The 23,570-nt window shown below is 35.4% G+C and overlaps 2 protein-coding genes across 3 annotated transcripts; both read right to left on the bottom strand.

Annotated features, from left to right (window-relative positions):
• Window positions 1–2,530: 2,530 nt before the first annotated feature.
• On the bottom strand, window positions 2,531–3,598 carry LOC149090203 (magnesium transporter NIPA2-like). Its single transcript, XM_089240324.1, has one exon. It carries the CDS (start codon window positions 3,596–3,598, stop codon window positions 2,531–2,533), a length of 1,068 nt encoding a protein of 355 aa, XP_089096450.1.
• A 3,026-nt stretch (window positions 3,599–6,624) lies between these two features.
• LOC149090202 (ankyrin repeat domain-containing protein 54-like) lies at window positions 6,625–23,152 on the bottom strand. Of its 2 annotated transcripts, none has more exons than XM_089232702.1 (9): window positions 22,909–23,152; window positions 20,428–20,644; window positions 18,313–18,360; window positions 16,256–16,354; window positions 14,323–14,394; window positions 13,378–13,425; window positions 12,695–12,816; window positions 11,038–11,145; window positions 6,625–9,592 (listed from the first exon to the last, which is right to left on the bottom strand). In XM_089232702.1, the coding sequence occupies exons 1-9, from the start codon at window positions 23,002–23,004 to the stop codon at window positions 9,530–9,532; spliced, it is 873 nt and encodes a 290-aa protein (XP_089088828.1). In that variant the 5' UTR covers window positions 23,005–23,152; the 3' UTR covers window positions 6,625–9,529. The 2 variants fall into 2 exon arrangements, with proteins under 2 accessions (XP_089088828.1, XP_089088836.1); XM_089232710.1 differs by having other exon boundaries at window positions 20,440–20,644.
• Between the last annotated feature and the right edge of the window lie 418 nt (window positions 23,153–23,570).

The raw sequence follows: 23,570 nt of genomic DNA, 5'->3' as shown, positions 1-23,570 counted from the left end.
GCAATCTTTTTCTGTGGTCATGTTGCCGTTTCTGTGTCAGGAAAGTTTCTGACAAGGACGAGCCGGTTATCGAACCCGCGACACCTATAAACATTCAATGGTACTTTAGGCGAGTACCTTATCGACCTGGGATACTGTGCCCCATGTATGGAGGAATATGTCATGGGCCATTCAAGTGATGTGTAATTGCACTGCGGGTCACACTTGTGCGATCTGAGAATGTGCCACTTGGTTCATGTTTACAAAATTAGGTTCGGGGTCACGGGCTACACCGAAGGCCACATTTGGTTCGCGGGTCATGGGTTGAGTATTTATGTATTAGAGGCACTGGTAGGGTATGGCATAGTACACACTCGCCAATCAGCATGATTGGCTGCCAGATGCCATACCCTCATATCGCGTTACTCTTCCTAATGCGATTGTTATAACGCATAACGATCATAAATCTAAGTATTCTTGCGACAAATCCATCAGCTGCCAACCAATTTTATGCTTGTCATATTACAACTTACCAATCGGGTTGTTTTCGCAGGTTCCACCATTGAAACAGCAAGCGCCACCGACTGTCGTTCGGTCGAGGCTGGTCAGAGTCGCGTTTGGCATCAGCAGTAGAATCGTTTCCCTGTCGAGTCCCCGCACGACCTCTAGGAACATTTTCTCTCTGTCTTCTTTGGATGCTTTGGACGTCATCGTTATTGTCTCGGGAGCCGTCGCCAACCTCCATATTGCGCCATTTTCCCAAGAGTTTACGCCTTTTAACGCGTTACCTGTATGGAGGATACGAATACAATACATGTAGATATTTCGGGCAGGTATATGAGAGGTGACTGTGTAGAAGCGGTGACATAATTTAATGCAATTGATCCTCTGCGACCTGTAAAAACGGAATATCGATCGACTGTTTGATGGATATGCAGTGGAAATGCAAATACAACGTCCTCCGAAGTGTCTAAGTTTTCACAATGCAGAGTACATCACTACGCAGTGACGTCGGAGCCGAATTATTTACGAAACACTGACTAGTATTTTGTAACACTATGTAGTTCATAACCTTTTTCTGCCGCGACCCAAGTTCAGCTTCACTACCCATGGGACTGATTGTTTTTTGAAATTAGTTAAACCAGTGAAACAATAATTATAACAGGGCTGTAAGTGGATTTGTATGACTAATCCAGACGGCCTCAGAGAATCAAGCCTGGGTCGGGATTCGAAGCTCAAGAGCTCTGACTATTAGTGGATTTGTACGATCCATCTCGGAAGCCCCTGTGACCAGAGTTGTGGTTGTGATCCCCGGTGTAGAGCAACCCAAGAATAAATTCAGAAATCAAGATCTACATAAGACTTACGTAGCCGAGCACCCATAGGTCTAAAACACTTCCGACGCTACTGTACCACGGAGACGTCTTCCACGAAGTAATATGTATTAGCAAATGTGCAGGACAAAGGCCTTATTACCGAGGGCCGCAAGAACTTCGGGCAGATCAACATCCGAGGCTCTGATGCTGAATTTTCTGTACCCAATTTACTTAACTAAGCCCTATCAGGTTGTATGTTTGTTTATTTGAAAATAAATTCAATTGAAACCTTGGGTTGGATTACGCCTCTCTCGAAGAATCGTAATTAGTGCATGGGTCCTATGATAATGAGATAGACCTGTTTCTAAGATTTTTAGAGTAAAGCCAGGTATAAAGGATGGACTATGATGCTGTTGAGACAGTCCTAATAAAAATACATCACAACAGGCAAAATGCCCAACGAGCTGGCTGAAAAAAAGATGCCTATAAAAATATTAATGGTATAGTAAAAGCTATTCGGTGTCCCCCCTTGTTGATTGACAGTGTATTAATAACTATAACTCATGCTCCATCCTATACATTCCGTTGAAAATTTTAAACACTCCAATCATATCTCCCTCCCCCCCACACACACACACACACCTGCGCTCTTCCAATGTAAACATATTAAAAAAAGAAAGTCCTCTTCATAGCTTAAGCACCACGTGCCATCAAGAGCACGCGGGCTCTTTTCTGCACCCCTCCCCCCCCCCCCAACCAAGTCAATGTCTCTCTAAGTATGGTCTCAAAAACAAACTTCGACTTAACAGATATTCGAGCTACCGGAGTTCGACTATCTATTCTGTTTCGAGGAGTTTTCTTTACTCTCAAACAGGGCCGTCTTAAGAGTATCATTGGCCTCTGGGCCAAGTGATTTTTCTGTGGCCACCTGGTAAATTCTAGAAAATTTCAACCAGATCTAATTTTTGTTGGGGAGGCTCTCTTCTCTTGAGGCCCCGGGACATGCGTTAAGACGGCACTGCTCTCAAATACCATTGAAAAGTTATCATACCTGAAAGAAATAAAATCAGAATCGTCTCCTGTTGGATGTTTTTATTCTGATTCACCAAATGTCGGCTATAGTATTCAAAAATCAATTGTGGAAGAACATCAGAAAAACAGGCATTCGAGAGAAACCGAGGGATTCAATCGCCATATATTTCATTTCTTTTCAACTAAACGTCTCTCTGAGTCCATCAAGCGATGTTTATCTTGAACTCGGGACCACCGAAGAGTTTCGAGAAATCGAAAGTGGCGTCTTCCACTTCGAATATGGTGAATATGAGAACGCCCAGCACGATCGACATCAGTCCGATGAAGTATATCAACACCATTTCCAGAGAAGCGTTGTCCCAAACTTTGAACAGTACGGAAGTGGCCGCTATGACGAAAGCGCAATAAAACACGTAATACTGCGTCGTGACGACGAGCGTGTTGTACATGCTGAGAGCCCGGTTTATGTAATCTATCTGTATGGCCAGACAGAACACGACGCACGCCAACGAGAACCACGGCAGCCAATGGTGTACTGTATCCGTGATGCCGACGTTGACGCCCTTCAGAGCTATCACCAGAATGGATCCCAACAGAGCCGACTCCAACGTGTACACGACGGAATTCTTGTCGGCCCATCTCGGGACGAAGTAGAACATCATGAGGACGGTGGCGCACAGGGAAATCGCGAGGTACGATAAGAACTGCGGATCGTCCATCATCCCCAGTAACTGCTCGATGGTATCGACGGTGGGCTCGCTCGGCGCGTGGAATACGATGACCCAGCAGCCGCTGAGACTCAGGCAGAAAGCCATCTTACCGAAGCGATTCATCTGCTCGCCGAGTATCCTCGAGGATGCAGCTGCCGTTATCAAGACCGTTATGATATGCAGCGTGCTTATGACGATCGCCGGAGCAAAAGAATAAGCTACGTAGTGACACAACTCGCCGAATATAATCAGTAGCTGGCCGAACAACCAGGTCTCGCTGGTCAGACAGATCATCGGCAACGACGAGGCTCTCTGTCCTCTGGCCTGGATGGCGCGTTTTATCCCGAGTTTCTTCACGGCATAGCTGAACCCGCACAATATACTGGACACGAAGGACAGCAGGGTGCCGATGTACAGTTTCCACGCTTCCCATCTCGTTTCCTCGACTGGTTTGTCCACATCATCCAGCAGCACCCCACGAATATCGAACTCGGAACCTCGCCTTACGTCGCCCGTGTCTTGCAGGATAGACCTCCCAACCATCTGGATGGTGGCGGACATCAGCTCTTTGTCCGCTCGACCATGGGAAGGTTTTTCTGCTGCGTTTCGAGCGATCCGCTCAACCACGCCGGGCGACTCTTTTGGCACGTGATAACCTGGGTATAAATGCGTTAATAAATCACAATTAACCTTCGGATAAATTTATTTCACGTTTACTTATACGATACGAATATATGATTACGATTTCATAATCGTATTAGTATAATCGTGTGTGTAATTAGTATAATTTCATAATCGTATTAGTTGAGCATATGCGCAAGGGTGCTCAACCTTTAGGAAATTGCGGGCCACATCATTGATTTGTAAACATGTCGCGGGCCACTTAAGTGATCTGTAAGTGTGTTGTAGGTCACTCAAGTTATCTGTAAATATGCCGCGGGTCACTTAAGTGATCTGGGAATGTGCGCGGGGCCACTTAAGTCACACATGTGGAAATGCACCGTGGGCTACTTGAGTGATACGGCACATGAGCCGTAGCCATTTGAGCGATCAGTAAAACGTACTGTGGGCCACTTGAGTGATCTAGAACTGCGCCAGGAGTGACTTGAGTGATGTGGAACTACACCGTGAGCCGCTTAAATGCTCTGGAATTGTACCACACTTCACTTAAGTAATCTGTTAATGTCATGGGTCCCTTGAGTGATTTGTAATTGTGTCGCGCGGCCAATTGAGTGATGTGAAACTGTACCTCGAGTCACCTAATCTATAAATATGCCGTGGTTCACTTAAGAGATCTGGAAATGGGTCTGGGCCACGTAAGTGCTATAGAACTGTGCCGCGGATCACTCTCTCTCTTGCGGCCGTATTCACCGACAGTTTAACTGCAATTGTAAGTTAAAGGATTAGAGATCGACACGAATTGGGGAAATTCGGGATTTTAACCAATCCGTGTCGATCTCTAAATGTCCCACGGGTACATTGAGTGATCTATAAACGTGCCACTTGGTTCATTTTTAGAAAATCAAGTTTGAAGTCACGGGCTATATCAGATGACTCCGAGGACCACATTTGGCCCGCGGGTCATGGGTTGAGCATATATGGATTATGACAATGTTACACGCATCAATTCCTCGGGCTCATAAACTCCAGGGACACCTACTTACTCCCGAAAAATCAAAGTACTAAATCCCATTTTATCGTGAGGTACAGGATTGCAAGTGGATTTCTACGACCCCTTTCGCAAGCTCCTGCGACCCACAGGGTAAAAACCTCTGCGTGACTGCGTCCAGAGAGAAGTCCCCACTGGAAAAAAAGGGGGGGACCTCTTTGGTCGCAAGCACTGTATCTATGCTAATCATCGAAAAGCACCCACATGACATCTCTGCGACATATTTCAGATTCAAATTAGCCAAACCCCAATTCTTAAATGCAGAATTTATATGGGATTTTTCATTGGAGGATTCCACATGAATACCTCGACAGAATGATTTGGGGCAAAAGCTCATCGAGCATAGTTTCGAGGGCTACAATTTCGAAATCAAATTGTTATGTCGGTAAATACGAAATTCGTGGTTAGTATGAAAGTCATCTCGATTGAACGGAGGTTTGACGGCAATGATGGTGTGGCAAAGTGATATTACATCGTATCAGTTTTCAATGATCATTATAGAAAAAAAGTGTTGGAAGGTATTTAGTGCACTTACTAGAATCATTTGTTCGAACATGGCTCGAGTAGCGATTGCGTTCCCGTTCGAACAGAGATTTAGCCGAAAATCCGTCAAACACGCACAAATTAAATAAAAAACATACGACGAACCAAACAGCCGTCATTTTAATCAGGTAACAGACTAGCGTCTTTTTATCAGCTTAATTGTTTATAATTATATAATCGCCAATATTTACAATTTATTTTCATTTGGTGACTTCACTCGAGTATGATTCAGGTAGAAAACGTTATAGATTGCTAAAATCTAGAAAGGTGCGTCTGTCAAAACTTTTTTTTATAGAATCCTGTTTGTGAAGAAAGTCCAAAATGTTTTGCGGGAGGAAAAAACACAATCTGGTTATTAATTTTATTAAGAAATAGAATATTTCAAATTATTTGTTTCATTAATATATCTGCAACTCAGAGCCGTACTATCGTATGTCCGTTTTTATCAATTTTGAGATATTACTGCATTCTTGTAGTTCTCATTCTGTAGTTAGGGCCATAGTATTGTACTTTAGCTAAAGTAATTTTTAAAAATTTAAAACTGATGGATATAGCAAAGTGACATCATTCTTGGATACACGCATTAGTTCGTAAATGTTTGGAAAGTTTCAAGAAGTTTCCAAAAAAAAGTTAAACCACAGTTTTTTGAAGCAAATTATGAAAAATTATTAAAATGAGAAAAATTTGGTTGCGATAGTGGCCCTTCCACAAAGGAACGGGGAAATATATAGATTGAAATTTTTAAACGGGCTCCTTAATATGCCTTTACCATACTAGGAAAAATATTACTGAGGTATCAGTGTGATCGAAGTTCTTGTTTTCTATTTTTGAAACGATTATTTTAGCATGTAAAAAGTTGCAAAAATCAAGAATTTCAATTATATTTCTACAGATACCTCGAATTTTTTTCAGCACAATAGAGCCGCAAATTTTCAATTGAGAGCCGTACAGAAACTTCAATGGCTATATTCTTTTTCCCAGTTCTCAATTATTTTAAGGAAGTGCCACCCATCACACAGATGAATCTTTTTTTCGCAAATATTTTCTCATATTTTAATTTCAGAATCTAGATTTTTTTGTAATTCAATTAGTAGTTCAAATAGAAGAGTAAAAAAAGAATTCTCATTCTTTTTAGATACTCTTCATGTGAAACACCACGTATACTATAAAGTACGGGTGACAAACCTTATAACAGGAGCTTTTTCCCTTGTTAGTCAGCCACACCCTTTTTTTACTTCAATTCAAATTATCACACAATTTGCCTATCAATTTACATGGAATCAATAATTTGTATCATGAAATATTTCTCAGCTTGGAAATTCAATATTACTTTCTTGCAGAACACTACTGAGATTCACATCCGACACGACATGGATATATTTTATCATAGTTTATTGACGAAAAATTCATTACATATGAGAAAAACGATAACTATTTCTCAAAGAATATCATAGGTTTTTTGGGACATATATACACACACCAGTACAAAAATTTCATCTAAATATACATTTGATGTTTCTTATAAGCACAAAACACGGTTCCTACTACGAATCACAAACACGTCAAAACACAAAGCTCACACATTAAAAAAGAAATGCGAGATTTAACTTTGTCACTGAAAACACATATTTTTTCTCTCTAATGAATAATTTCATGTATCAGACATGTCCTAAGAACTTGTAATCACTTATTCAAACAAGAAACAATGGAAGCACAAAAAAATCCAAATCCTTATAAGATCTTGAGAGATATAACATGGAAGTGGGCAAAAACCAAAGATGGAGCAGTTTGATTGAAAATTGGGTTGAATGAATTGAAGAAAAGCTGTGTCACAAAAATGTCTGGAGTCAACGCATTTTGAAAACTGGCCAATGTTTGAAGTTTAACAAATGTGCAAAGAGGTTAGACTTTGGCCGTAAGCCATGATGAAATAAATCTGAGAACAAGAATTAAACATGATGTTATATAACCATGGCTAAACTGGAAAAACTTGTTATCCTATCTGTTATGAAAAACTGATTAAAGTAATCCATAACGTTTCTATAAACCTCCAAATTTTGATGTAATTATTGACAAAACATCATTCCAAAATGAAAAGCTTGGAAGATATTTTAGATTAAAATACATAGCTCTATATTAGAGAGAGAGAGAAATCTGATGTAGGGTATGAATAAATGCAACATATAAATGTAAATATACTTCAGTGACACTAACAGCCCCAATCATGTAATTTCTGCAAGACAACTCAATCTAGAGTTCAAATAACTTCTATGGCACTAAAAGTATCTGAACCTATTTTTTAAACCAGAAAAACAAGAATCTTCATTTAAAATTCTGTTCACTCAAGAAAATCCAAGAGTCCTCTTACTTTAAACTTAATGTAAATTCACCAGAGGAGTGTTTACGAGATGCATGTGTGGTTAAGTACAGTAGTAGTCTTTTTACTAGAGGCTCTGTATGTGAGAGGAAAAGGGCACCAATGTCACAAAAGGGAAATTTAACAGAACCATTTAAAGATTTTTTTAATACGTCTTTCTATAGAGCTTGATTGTTTTATAAAGTGAATACCTAGTATTGACAAAAATGTAGTACATAGTGCCTTTTACTTTTGTCACATTTTGATATATATGTTACTACTAACTTCACCACACACACCAACTCCGGCCAAATCACTACTGCAATTTACTGCCGTTATCGAGTTGTGTTGGAAATGAAGGTGTCATCTATTGGTGGTCACCCAAGGTTCATTAGGGAAAAAATATCTTATCTATACTTTTCCCGGGACTGAACCTGAGACCTGATGGAAACCTTCATGGTGTTATACAAATATCTTACTACCATGCCCCTCGGGCATATATATGTTATTATAAATGCCTGAATACCTGTAAATTATGTTTTTCCAAGTAAAACTATGCATTTGACAAAACAAGTTGGTAAAGGTCTGAAAAATGTTAGAAAATAGGAATATATTTTTTTTTACAATCAATTATGAATGGCCAAAATTGCAGTATAAATACACCAAGCATGCAAGTTTTAATAAATTTTCTATTAATTAATCTTAATTAAATACAAATTTTAATTAAATTTGTTTAATTCTGGTGGTGATTTGGTCGGCACAAAGCATTTATATTAATAGTAATAATACCAGTGAATACTGAATTTTTTTTTAACTTTGCTTTGATAAATCCTAGGTTATGTCTACAGCAGGACTGGACAAATCTTTAAAAATTTACATGCCCAAATCAATTTTTAATATGCTAACATCAGGCACATGCTTGAAAAAAGAAAAAATACATGCCTGCCCCTCCCCCCAACTCTGATCTATCAAAACATATATACATTTTTTTTTCCCCCCAAATATTCTCATAAAATGCTATACACAAGTATTTTCTCAGTAAAAATCATTAAACTAATATTTTGTACTTTTCATGCTTGAAAACTATGTCGAAGTCCTTTGGCACCTTCAGACTTTCTTACATATATTTTTCCATATTTTCAAAATGGAAATAAGCATAAATGGGAACTGTATTCAATTATTATTTGAGGCCAAAATACAGAATACATAAGTTTTGACTAAAACAATACATAAATGCTGTAATATTCCAACAAAAACTTGGTAATATGATATTACTTGAAAATATTTCCCAAAGAAGAATTTTAATGAAGGTAAGAAATTTTTTTTTAATCCTAGCAATCTTTTAATCACAAAACTTACTGCATTATAATTAGTTTGATAAAGTTCTGTAATACAAAACATTGAGTACTAGTACTAAAATAGCCACTCTCAACTAAATTTGTGAACACAGCCTGCACACACACAAAATTAAATATTTTCTTAACTGAAAATGCATATAATGTAAATAACTTTTTCATATTACTTACATACAAAACACTTGCGGCTATTCATACATACAATACTCATATTAAAATATGAAGAATTATATACTGAAGGTTTGTAATGCACTTCATAGAGGTGCAATATTAAAGTTATATTTACACAAGGATCACAGTACCGCAAGAAGTAAGAGAAAAATATTTTGACTTTCAATCAATACATAATATAATCCAACATCTCATGAAAACTAGTTTCACACACAATATACCAAAACCAAAATAATAGAAAGACCATTGTAAAAAACAAGAAACTTAAAACAGAAAAAAATAATATTCAACAGAAAAATGTTTCATTTCATGATGAAGCAATTCAATACTTTCACATATTTATATACAAATATAACAAACACATACTGAAACAAAATAAAATGGCAGAAAATTCTTTTTCAAGCTTTCTGCAAGCTTAAATGTGACAAACTGGACAACAGTTCACTCACATCAATATTAACCTGCAAGAAAGAAAATAATATAACATTACTTTTTATACTCAAGTAGTTAGTTAGCTTCTCAGAAAGTGCCACAGAAAAATCTGAATTTAAATGACAACAGAAGAAACATTAAACTTTTGCAGCCATCATTAATAGTGTGGCTGAAAGGTTTCAAGCTATAAATGAGTAATATGATATATCGAGCTATAATGATAAATAAATCATGTTGCAATTATGGTTAAATAAATAAACTCAATGATTCACCCACATGCATGGCAGGCATCTTCACTCGATCATTGTCTCCTAAAAGATGCTTTCACTTATGTGGGCGATGTATTGAGTTTACTTACTTGTTCATGGCAGCCAGACAGCCTGAAAGCTTCTAATCATTTTAAATGCCAACTGCTTATGTTGAAATTGCAGAACATGTTCCTAATTTAACTGTACCTAATTTAAGGCTTCATTTACAAATACAAGGCCACAACAGGCAAAATGCCCAACCAGGTGGCTGAGGAAAAAGATGCCCATAACAAATAAGGATGTCATATATTTCTAAAATACAGCAACCCAATTAGAAATGCAATTATAAAACCTAAACAAAGACGAAACAAACCTAACCAAGACACTGCTGTATACAATAAAAATCATCCAGGGTAAATTTAACAAGAAAACAATTTTTTTTTCAAACATTTTTTATTCCAATCATTTGGAAGTTATCTGTAAAATATTCTCATGTTCTATTCTAATCATTTTGAGAAGCAAACACCTGAAAAATTATATAAATTACTGGCTCTATATACATTTTTGTATTATCTAGCAGTTATGTGGTTAGAACACTGACCTTTGACCAAAGTTGTCTGAAGGCATGGGCTTACCTGGCTATAGCCCTTAGTTTTGCATCACAATTTACATATTACTTGTGTCAGACTTGTAGGTGGTGGTTCCAGTTAACTGATCAGCCCAGGGATGCAAATTACTGTATATTAAGATGGTCCTGCCTTTTGCACTATCAATCTCTTCCAGAATAGATAATTCAGATATTTTAACCCTTAACTGGTGATGAAATCTTACATGATTTGCTTCCCAATGCCAACTTTTTTCTCGATCACAAAAAAGTAAAGATGTATAAATACACCCATGGCAGTTAACGTGCAGACTCCAAAGAGCATATAAATACACCCATGGCAATTAAGGGGTTAAAAGAAAAATCTTTATCCAGATATTTAAGAGATGGATGCAGCTCGACCATAAAATTAATTATATTTATGTACCCATAAAATATATTGTCCTCACTCCCTACATACCAGTAGTGGCAGCCATATAGATGAACTTTCCAGAAGCTGTGTGTGTGTGTGGTTTTTTTTAAAATTATCATAAATAAATACCCTCCTTCAGTTAACTAAGAAGTAATGCAATACTGTTCTGTTTTGCAAAATTAATTAATTATTCCTATTTTAATGAATCACCTCTTCTGTTGTTTGATGATGCTGAAGTCGATTTGAGAAAACATTCAGCAAATTCACTTCCGCAGCCTGTCCTGACCTCTGAAGGTAGACCTGCATCATTTCTAGTATCTACACAAAAGAAATTGGCATAAAGTAATTCAAACACAAGAAAAAGCACAGAATGATATCAAATAACCATTTGCAATGAATATTACTGAAGTGATTCTTTATTCAGATCACACACATTTTGTTCAAAAAGAAAAATTGAATATATAGGGTGAAAACTTGAGTTCATCTCATCTCAAATAACTTGCGAGCTATTGGTTGTATAAACATACTTTCAATTTGAAAAGGATTCAAATAACATGCCCATTTTAGATATATCATTTATTTTAATAGGGGGTCATATATGTACAGAGATACAAAATAATAGGCCCCCCCACTCCTCCAACTGCCAAATACAGTCGTCCTCAGTATTCACAGTCTCTTTCCCAGTATTCTGGAAAACACTGTCGCAGTGCCAATTCCAGTATCAGAACAAAATATAAACTGCACTTGTTATTTAAACATTTTTTTTTAAAAACCTCATATTTATTTCAGTGCTTCAGGAAATGTTTCTAAAAGACTTTTTTAAATGTTCCTGAAAGTGAAAACTTGAAAGAAAAATTAGAAACATTAACAATTGTTAGCTTCATTGCCAATGATCCCTATTATTATATCAATGAATTTATAATCAAATATTATCAAGAAAAAAAGAATGAAATTCTATCAGCTGTTGGAGAAGCTTCACGTACTACTATATGGGCTGGATCCAGACAGCTCTCAACATAGAAAGTGCTGTGTTTAGATGCACAAGAAACAAAACTTCATGGTTTGTGTTATTCACACACATTTTTCATATTCATGGTGACCTCCCAGAACGCAACCTTGCAAATATCAAGGGACAACTGTAGAAAATTTGTCATCATCTCTTCTGAACTCAAGAAATAAAATCCATCTTTCTCAACTGAAATATTAGCTGATATTTTTTTTTTTTTTTTAAATCACTGAAAATGAAGGAAAGAATATTTTGAGGTGAAATTGACTTTTTTACTCAAGTTTCCACTCTGTATATTGATTTATTACAGTTTGGTTACATTTTAAATTTTGGAGCAACATAATCAGTACTTGAAAAACAAAATCAATGTTTGAAGTTGCATTTGCATGTGAAACAAGTGGGTTCGTTGATTATAATCCTTAATTAAATATGGCATCAGTAAGAATCTTTAACATTCATTGCAAATCTTAGTACAATAAGGCCCAGATTATCTGTGTCATATGGACATTATTCGATTTCTCGGGTTGAGCAAAATAAAGATGTTAATGAAGGAAATTACACATTTGCACCCAGAACTGCTGCACAATGTGCTAGGAATATCAAATGAATAAAATTAGATAAACTACCACATTGTGTGTGTACTTTCAGTTAGCAAAATTTTGAATATCACTAAATAATTTGAACCCAATATTTTCAAATTGATATGTAAAACTCTTGCTACATGCTGAGGTTGCAAAAGAGCCAGTTTGTTACAATGCAAAGCATTTTGTACATAATTTTAATGAAACTACTTTTTCAAAATCAGTACATGAAAAGCATCTTGGATAACCCAAAACATGGTTAATCAAGATCTTACTGTACCTGCAGAACTTCAGCTTTCATTTGATCTGAAGTGCATCGGCTGCGTTGTATCATTTTCAATTTTGACTCTGCCAAATGAAGAGGTGACCTTCCAAATTTGTTAAAAATTGTGACATCAGTTCCTTGAAAGAAAAATATTTATACATTTACATAGTAGATATACCTTGATAACTTGCCATGCAGATATTTCAACATTTAATATTCTGAGGCACAATACTAAATTCAAACCTCTGTAGCTTGATATAAGATAGCTAAACCCTGTTTAAATCAATTACGATTTGCACAGTATATATTTTATCGCAACTTAAGAAAAAAATTTTTGAACGAGAGATGGTTGAGAAAGCTAGATCGAAATTTTTAGAATAGGAAAAAAAAAAAAGAGTTCCCAATTTTCAAACAATTTGTACAGCTTATTCATAAATACCAAATATTATGGATTTTTTTACTTCAAAGATTTGAAACATTTTCATCAAAAAAAATTACAGGTAAATTTTTGTTTTTTATTATGAAAATAAGGGTATAGAGTTAGAGATTCTGAATTTTTTAAATATGTTTATAAATTAAACTCAATTAAAACAATATTGTTTTTCCTCAACTTTTCATGATTTATATGATCATGTTCATATAATTACATAATTCACTGAAGTGGCACTGTTGACAAAGATTGTGATAAGCATTTGTACCTGCTTTCAGAAGTAGAGTTACCATCTCAATGTTGCTGGTACATGCAGCTATAAGAAATAAAAAGTTATTAATAGTATTATCAAATCTCAAAAGCATGCAAAAACAAATTTTTACAAACACCATTATACCACATCTTTATTTTTAAAAAATCAGTATTGCTAATCTTATCAAAAGTATAGCAAAATAATATGTAAATGCAATATATATAAGCATAAATGACAAATCCCAAGCCACTACGCCAATTAAAAATTACTTTTTTTATGTGTGATTACTAGCTCAGGCTAAAAAAAATTATGCTTAGCTCCTTACGTATTTGATTGGTGCCTAGACTTTTTTCTTGATTTGTCAAGCACTGGCATAAAGCATTTATAAAAAATGAACTTCAAAATGATTTATATGTAGAGATCACTTTCTTTGAATATTTTACAAACAGGTCACATGCAAAAACACTCGTTCAACATCTGGTGACAACTGGTTTTTTTATTATCTATGCAATTTTATATTACTTATAAGAAAAAATGTCTATGCAAAATTTTAAAGGGGGATGATCAAATAATTTAATAATGTTACGATATGAATGAATTCAAAGCAATAACTCACATATAATGAAGATTATTTGCGTTGTGCATAATAGCTAAAGTAATTATTCTTGTGACAGATAAGTATAATGAAAAACTTGAAATAAATTCCAGAAAACTTTGATTGGTGCAGTAATCTTCATGAATATTTATAAATATTCATAATTTACCTATTATACTTTATAGATGGAAATCATAGGGACAAATGCATATAAACTTCTAACAATAATAACCACCTAAGTATTTTTAAACATTTTTTTTCTCATGAGATAGTAATAGGTATAATTCTGAAACACCAGAGAAGTTATGAGAGAGAGAAATATGTTTTACCAATATGAACAGAAAAAACTTATTGTGAAAACTCACCAAGATGAAGAGGAGTGTTACCAATGATGTCTTTCTGATTGGGATCAGCACCTCTTTCAATCAACATTCGTGCTGCATCAGCAAAAAACAGAATTAAATTAATTCACCGGCAAAAACTGATATCAAATGAGCATGAATTCCAATAACAAAATGTTTGAAATAAAGTAATATCAATCCGAAAAATATTTTAATTTCAGTAAGGTAATGATTTAATATTTTGTGCTAAGTGCTATGGCGTCAATAGCCATGGCTATCAGATGAAGCGGGAGAGTTCCAATTTCCAGAACAATATAATATAATAATAAGAGAAAAGGGGACTTGAGCCATTTCAATTGTACAAACATGCTCTTTCGCCTTCATCAACACTCCTTAATTTTATGGCCACACTTACTTAAAGGGCCCCCTTCAAAGTTTGCGTAATAGCCGCTCCGTATTCTTCTTTTGATTAGGGGTTAAAAGCGGACATTGCCACCTGCAGGCGATTGACTTTATTTCATCTATTGTACGCATCCCTTCTTGGGAATATGTGCCTTCTGACTTTCTTGCTTTCTCTCTTCTTTTCTTTTCCTTCTTATTTTTCTTGTACAACTCCCCCCCACCAACAGAAAAACATCTTCCTCCCATATGCTTCGAAAGATTGTAGGGGGTGAACCTTGACCAATGATGCCAATATTGATACTAATTTGTACCTACGTAATCCTCATCACCCAATGGAAAGATCTTTCTTTGAAGCCGGACTACCAATTAGAAATAGGGGGTTGGTACCCCTCAAAACTTTACTTTTTGGAATCTTTGAAAAATTAAAGCAGATTGATTAGTGCAAGCTAGAAATAAAGTTGAAAAAAATGTAGTTAGATTTTTGTATTTACACATTGCAATGATTAGCATCAGGAGCAGCGATCATCCGTGATGAAAGGGATGGAGGAAAGGTAGGAAAGAAATTCTTACATTTTTAGTAAATTATAGACGTTTAGTTAAAACCTAAATTAGGAGGAATTAACAGGGGGCAGATGGCAAAATTAGGCATAAAGAGTGATTAAAAGAGAGATATTCCAACATCAAGTTAAAATTATTATAATTGAACATATAGTATTTTGTCTATGTATTATGCAGAATTTGATATCGTGGAAATGGATTTTCCTAATTGACTTTTATTTTGTGTAAATATAACTCGTTCTTTTCATATGATCATTTGATTAAATATTAAATGCTATTGAAATTTAACTGATTCTTTCTTTTCATGTGTCATCGTTTTATTCTAAATGTATATTGGACCACTGGGAGCTTGGGTTAATCTAGATAATTACATATATATATATATATCCTTCCAGTGGTTCGATATAACATAAGGCAAAAAAAGTGATTTTAATACATTTATTTTCTATTTTTGGCTGATTAAGTCTTTCATAGGCTGTGAGCCGAATATCACTGCACTGAATATTTTGTGGTTGGCTACAGAAAGAAGCATCTATGTTTCAAAAAGTTTCATGGCAGATTTTTTTTATCATTTGACCATGTCTGTGACAATGATTTTAGTCCAGGAACTCACTATCATTCATTTATTATAAATGTCTTGCATGAATTTTGCACATGTAAAAAACGTTTTATGGATAATTTGTACGACAACCAATTAGCAGTAGGAAGTCACCTGGACAAAATCTGAAGAAAATCAAAGGGGGAGTTCATCCACATAACATTTATATCACATGTTGGAAGTAAGTTTGTGAAATGCCTTATTAATTACAGTACTTTATAATATACTTTATAATACCTTAAATACATTAAAAAACCATTTTACAATTTCAATATTTTTCTCCTAATAATTTTAATTTTTAAAAAAATGTATAAAAGCAACTTTTACGCACATGGTAGGCATTATGCTTAAGAGTTGAATGGTTGATAAGAAATACTACATAAAATACAAAAAAATTACCTATGGTGGCATGGCCATTGCATGAAGCAAAATGCAAAGGGGTACGCAGCATATCATCACCCACAGATGGGTCAATTCCTCCATCGAGCAAGCTCTGAACTGAAATTATAAAATATTTTCCTTTATAGCAGGAATATATTATGAAGTTTGTAAAATGAAATATTAAAGAAATAATTAAATGTTGAAAAACTTCACATGGTTTGATTCTCTACAATTAAAACATTTTTGAACATAAATGTTGAAGAAAAGCATGAAGTAGGCCTATGAAATACAACGAAACTTCCATAGGCGGCCACTTTATTCTGCTGCCAACTTCCTTTCGCAGCCAATTTTTCTAGGAACAGACAATAGGCTCCATAGACATTTAATACAAAAATCGCTCCTATTCCACAGCTACCGCTGTATGTGGTCAGCAGCCACTTCCTTATAGATAAGAGTTGAAAAGGGGGGGGGGAACCAGGAGGTTTTGTGAGTTTTCTTCCTAATGCATTTATAGATGACAGTTCTCTTTGTATAACTGCAATCTTTATACATCAGCATATAAACACCTTTTCAGATCAGTCAGATTTTCTGTTCACGTGCGACACTATCAGGTTAGAAACATTTGTAAATAGAATGACAATGGTTGCTGCTGACTGATAAGATAGTTTAAGATTTGCTCCTGGGATAACAGGGTAAGGTAGGCAAATAACCTATGATTTTCACTGAATTTGGTAAAAGTTTTGGCTTTGTGGATACTTTGGCATAAATTTGATGACACATGATGATAAAATGTTTAATGCTGCCTCTCAAAATAACGACAATCTCCCTACGATATTTTTTCTTGGTCCAGAATCATTATGTATATCAAAGTTTCACTGTATTTTGTGCAGAACTAGAAAATACCAGATCATCCGACCAATTCCTAATCTGTATTATAAGGGATCTGTTCTTTCCCTTATAGCAGGTACTGTACATATTCTTTCCTCACGTTCCTTTTACTACCCTACTGTTGTTTTACTGAATCTCTGCATGCTAAATGTTGGCATTTTTCTAAATTAACATTGTACCAACAAAAATATGTTTTTGAGTATGCAGTTTGCCAAAGTTCATATAGTGTGCATACTTTGTATATACATAGGTTTAGTTTAACTTATACTGCTGATACGTAAACATGTTGTTATATTCCTAGCTAATTACACATAAATAAATTGTCAAGTTTAAATTGTCAAAATAATGTCAAGTTTTTATATATAACATGTTTTATATTCTGACTACACATTGCATCAGGAATAATATTGACCCAGATGCGATTTGGACATGCAACCTTCTGATTTATTCACAGCAAAATATTTTAATTGATTAGCTGATGAAAAGAGATTCAATTAGATGTCTGTTGCAGCCCCTGTAAAGAGGTTTATCACACAAAAAAGTAGCTATACTGAACACTTTCTGTGATGTGATGCCCAATACCAATATTGTTGGACCTCCTTGGAAGAACTGAAATATGTGACGAGTATAAAAGCATATGAAGGATATTTCGAGTAAAAAAGAAATAAAAAAAATGTCATTGTAGTGGTTTCAAAACCATCTTCAAAAAATATCGTTATGGAGGTGTTTATCATACTAAAGTATATCGTTGTATCTATCGAGAGGAGTCTGACATTACAGACTATAGGTGATTCAAAACAAGATTTAAAAAAATGCTGTTGTAAAGAAATTTATTGTTATATATCAAGTATCATTGTAGCAAGGCTTCACTGTATATGTATATATTTTTTGCCATTGCAAATAAATTGAGCATATGATTTTTTGTAACATTGACACATTCTCCTAAAATGTTTTTTTCCCCTGCCATACAACTTCTATTCTGAGGTCACCTCAACAGATGGTCACTGTTTACCAAACACGGAGTGGCCATCTTAGAGGAATTTCACTGTAGTTTAGTTCCTCATAAACGTATATAAGTATTTTAATTTATGATTGAGCATGAGTGGCAATTTGAAAGTACATGAAACTGGCTCTGACAGTACTTGGCAATTGAATATAAGAAATATTTTTCACACACAAAAAATTACCTTTTTCTATTTCATTTCTGAGAGCAGCTTTTCTCAGCATTCTTTCACCTAAAAAAAGATAAGGCAATATTGGAAACGTATGCATATTTCTAAGAAAAATAATTCTTTTATGAGATACACATAGGGCACTCCCATTAAAAGTAATATTAACTCATTTGATTTTCAAGAAAGTTTGGGAGAATTATTTACTTGTTCGCAGGTTAATAAGATATGCAGGTTGCATAAGGTACTATTAATAATGAATCAAAAGTGGCCAATGGAAATCCCAGAAAAAAAAAGTAGCTGATCAAATTATATCAATTATTAAGACCTATTCCCGATTTTGAAGATTTATGTGTGATTTATTTACTTCTATCATCATTTTTGTGATTATCAATAATTTTTACTGGCGATGTTTGACAATTGATAATTTTTGCTGCACCGTGGTCATTTTCTGCACACAACGGCTAATTAGGCCGGAACCTAGAATTTACCGGATATTCTGAACGGCAGCCTTTTTTTTAATATATGCTCACCGAGAGGTTGGTGCCCTAAGCCCTCAGTATGGGACTCCCTGCAGTAGCAATCTTTTTCTGTGGTCATGTCGCTGTTTCTGTTGTACCCATGTCAGGAAAGTTTCTGACAAGGACACACTAGGTATCAAACTCTTGACACTTCTAAACATCCTTTGGTACTTTAGGGGAATATCTTATCAACCTGGGCTATCGCTCCCTACTGGCGCTGTGTATGAATGATCCATGCACCTGCCCATATATGTACATATATTTTGTTCAAGTTACAATAAATGGTTGTTTCCTGGATGCACTTGAATCCCTTTGAAACAATGCGCTTACATCACCTAGTGCATAGTTCCTCCCTCCCCCCCCCCATCTTTTGTTCCATCTTCCCCTTTCTTTTCCCACCTCAAGAGAACCCATAGGATCCTACATTACATCCGTAGCTTCTATCGTTCTTTTGGACCATTGCATCACCTCCTGGAAGGCAATAATGCCCAATTTGGGAAACACTGACCTAGTGTGACATAGTCTAGGATGTCCCTTGGTTCCTATCACTATCAATAATGAATCTTCTTTAACACAGGACCAAACATTCATAAGTATAAGATTCATTGAAGCCAATGTACTACAAAAACCATAAAATTTTTTATCTCTTCCTGGTATTATGTTAGTCCAGCAAAACAGAAAATAACTTTTAGAAATTCGAACCCATAAAGCAAAGAGGCATTTTTTATGTGGGTCTGTGTTTAATTTCAGAGAATCAATAGTATAAAGAAAAATGTTAATTTCAAATAAAGTACCTACAGTAAAACTTCGATTAACCGCCACCGTCTGGACCAGGGCAGTGACGGATAACCGAATAGATGGATAAAATTCTCTTAATACATGTATACAGTAACATGATTTCACTGCGGGCTTGGGATGAAAATAAAATCCTTTAAAATTGAATAATACATACATATTGTATTTAATTTTACAAAACGATCAATATAAGCTCAGCCCAGGAAACATTGAAAATAACATCCTTTATGTTGTATCTCTTCCAAAATTCTTTGACAGTCATGGCATCAGATGAAAGCGAGCCTTCAATAAAACCTTTTCTGTAACATTGCTCCATATTTTCAATTATGCCCTGGTCAGTTCATAGGCTATATAAGTGGAGTTGTATTTGCTGGGAGAAAGGCATGTTATTTTGCCATCATCACTTTTGAGTTCAAAGAGTTGTTGAGTTCAAGAGAGTGTTGGGACATTATCTATTAACAGCAGTGCTTCCTGTGGCAACTGCTTTTTGGCCATATGAGCCCTAACTTGAGGCAAGAAAACTTTAAACAATTCTGAAAAAATTGTTTGGTCCATCTAAGGACTTTTTTGGGCATAATAGTTCACAGGCAATACGTTCATATTAAAATTTTTGAAAGCACATGGTTTTTGAATTTACCAATTACAAGCAGGAGTAATCTATGATTGCCAGTGACATTTGCACGGACCATAACAGTGATCCAATCTTTTTGGACCTTAAAATCTGGGGCTATTTTTTCCTTTTTTTTTTAGACGATGATGGATAATAGAAACTCACAGTTAAACGAGCGATGGTTAATCGAAGTTTTACTGTACTTACTATGTAAATTACCTAGCACTTCATATAACTTCTTCACATAATTTGCACCTTTCCATTTGCTCTTGATCCTTGATAGACGCTTCATTTTGGTCGTACTTTTATGCTGTTCATATTCTCCAAAATTCTGTGCCCAGCAATCGACTGCAAGTTCCAACTGTGGACTGTAAGCACTTCCTGCAACATTCAGAAATTTTTTTTCTTCTTCAACGACAGTTTCCTAAAAGAAAGAATGTCAGAAGGCAAAGAAAAAAGTTTAACTTGCATAAGATTATGTTTTAGAGACAAATTTTGAATAAAAGGAAATTTTTTTACTGTCACTATTGATGGGAATGATAAGAGTTATGAAAAATGATATGCCAATTAAATATTTTAAAATGTTCTGTGATAGTCTGTGAAGCTTTATGTGATAACTTTAACTGATAGATTTAAGGTTAATTCAATGTTAGTTCTGTGGTGATTTTTCAATTAAACCATAGTTTCCCAACCTTTTTATCCCATCACCTCCTTCTTCAGAAATTTTTTTCTCCCATCACCCCCGACGCAAACTAACCCATAGGATCCTATGTTATACCCATAGCTTCTACTGCCCCCTAGAACATTCCATCGCTCCCAGGGGGTATTAACGTCCACATTGGGAATCACTGAATTAAACAATCTCATTTATTAGAAATACATTTCGGCGCCAACAAGCATCTTTTTTCAGTGAAAGTTGAATTGTGCAATCTTTTTTTTTCTTTTGTCTGTAGTTGCCAATAAAGTGTGATAGTCCTTAATTTTTTTTTTTTTTTTTCTTCCTGTTGAATTTGACTATTCAAAGCCATAAAACCAGCCATCAGAAGTTGAACACCTTCTCTCAGAGTTCTCAATTCGGTCTAACAGCCACCCATGCAAAAAGGAAGGATTATACCTTTCTCTCCAGGTTTACTTTCCTTAAGGTTGAGCACCCTTCAGATGAGTAGAATATATATAGGATCCAGTCTATTTTTTTTTCAATTAAGTAGGCACTATGCACATGCGCTGGTGGGCATGGCCTCATATTATCCAATGAGCATTCACAACCCGGTTACTTATATTGACACAGATTTTAGAGTATTTGATAAGTAAATTCTTTAACTTGTGTAAATAAACCTTTACATCAGATTATCCACGCTTCAGCCTCCATTGAGAGACTTTTCTGGATAGGGTTGAGTATTAGATGCACTACTGACTCATGCAGCATAGCAAGTACATAAGCGTGTAGCTCTGTGTATAGGAGAGATGGGAGGAATATTTGGCTGCTATTTGGTATTCAGCTTTTTTTGCAGAATATTAAGTTTGGCGGAATAATGCATACATATTTGGCCGAATATATGTGTAAATCTAAGCACAACAAACTAATCTTGAAAAAATATATTAATTGGAATTTTTCATATAATTAAAAATTTACTGATTATATTTTATAGTGTGGTGTATATCCCCCTTTCTGTGAAAGGAATGGAATCTTACCGAAATTACAAAAGTTCACTAACTGAAGGACGTACCTAGACAAGAAACGTATTGAGCTAATGAAAAAGGTCAAAGAGCATCTAAAGAGGAAAAAAAAGTCCTAAATTTTATGATGCAGTACTAGTTAATAGTACAATGGTTGACATTTTTTTGATTAGATGTAAAATTGTGATAAGTGTTGAAAAGTAAATTGATTCTATAAGTAATATAAAAATACACAAAATATATCATCGTTAAATTTCATTGTCAGTATCTTGGCAATGAAATTTTTTGAATTACTAATTTTTTAATATTTAAATAAACTGCATAATTAGAATTCATCATCAATCATTCGCAATTACCATTAATTTTATTTTCAATTAAAAACACCAACTTTATTCATAATTGTGATGAATTTTAAGAAGATTGATATTCGGCCAAATCACTATTCGTCCCATCCCTAATTATAAGTGTTAAAGGGTTTCTCAAATAAAGACACATCAGGGCAGAGGTCTTCAACCTTTTGCAGTCGCGAGCACAGCCTGTACCCATTGTCAAAAGAGCACCCTTACGGCAAGCTTGACATACGAATGCATGAAATCAGAATGATTTCAATCCTCGAATGCAATCAGTACATGGTGTTTAATTGGAACGTTGATCAAGTGCTCGCGAGCGCGAAATCGGACACGAGCATCGAGCACTCTGGGTACTTCAGGGAGCACTGTGGTGCTCGCGAGCAACGGGTTGAAGATGCCTGCATTAGGTAAAAGGTTGAGTGCGGGGGGGAAAAAAAAGCTTGAACTTTACGGAGAGTTGTTTTGAATTTCTTTTATAATCTCAATGCATAATCTTGGATGACATATAACCATATGTTTAAATCAAACGCATTGATATTGGCTGCAAATATCCGAGCCTATATTTTGTTTAACAATCTATCTTATCATTTTAGTATAAAGAATTATAATCGAAATATATGCATTTAATACGCAATACGTAAAAAAATGATCTAGTACTTACCTTGGCTTCCTCAACGCGGGGAGGAGATTCAACGCACATGCTGTTACTTTCATTGCTTTCGCTTCCAGTGTCTACGCCTGAATCACATTCGGACATTTTCCTCTCATCAACACAACTGCAAAATAAGGAAAATTAATAAACAGAAGCCCGAAGGCTTAGAACCTGGGCAGTCTTGCGAAATTGTATATACCAAGCAGCCTAGAAATAAAAGTAGGTGACTGCACTTGACTTGCCTTTGTTATGCAAGGTGTTTTGTTTGTGACCCTATCGTCTCAGGGGTTGGCCCCTGGCAGCTGTAATATTTTATACAGCCCTGTGAAATACTGAAGTTGACCCTGTCGTCTGGCCAGTAGTGAACAATTTCGAATTCCAGAGAGGTAAAGCTGAAGTTATGTATTATGGAGTTAATATAAAGTAGAATATAAAGCAATTTTCATTGAATTCATGCAGTCAGATGTAGATTCTGGTCTCACTGAATTTGATAGCAAAAAATGACTGATGTAATTAGTCACAAAAGGAACAGGAGGGGGCGCTGACCATTCCCTGAAATGTACGAACAAACGAATTTTAAAATTTAAAATAAAAAAAATTCAAAGTGAGCTTCTGTAGCATGCTTGTTAAAACGGAACATTTTCATTGAAATGATGAGTAAGCCGAATATT

The sequence above is a fragment of the Pholcus phalangioides genome, unplaced genomic scaffold, assembly GCF_987345545.1.
Source record: "Pholcus phalangioides strain wild (caught in Gottingen) unplaced genomic scaffold, Ppha-v1.0 ptg000001l_1, whole genome shotgun sequence".
NCBI lineage: Eukaryota > Metazoa > Arthropoda > Arachnida > Araneae > Pholcidae > Pholcus > Pholcus phalangioides.
This window is presented reverse-complemented; position numbering and strand designations above follow the sequence as displayed.

Excerpts from the sequence above, each read along its gene's own strand:
- LOC149090203 (XM_089240324.1), bottom strand. The coding sequence starts at position 3,598 with ATGTCCGCCACCATCCAGATGGTTGGGAGGTCTATCCTGCAAGACACG.
- LOC149090202 (XM_089232702.1), bottom strand. The coding sequence starts at position 23,004 with ATGTCCGAATGTGATTCAGGCGTAGACACTGGAAGCGAAAGCAATGAA. Across the intron at positions 18,361-20,427 it reads AGTGCTAGGTAATTTACATA|GTGAAAGAATGCTGAGAAAA; the intron begins GTAAGTACAGTA and ends ATCTTTTTTTAG. Across the intron at positions 16,355-18,312 it reads CAGAAATGAAATAGAAAAAG|TTCAGAGCTTGCTCGATGGA; the intron begins GTAATTTTTTGT and ends TTATAATTTCAG.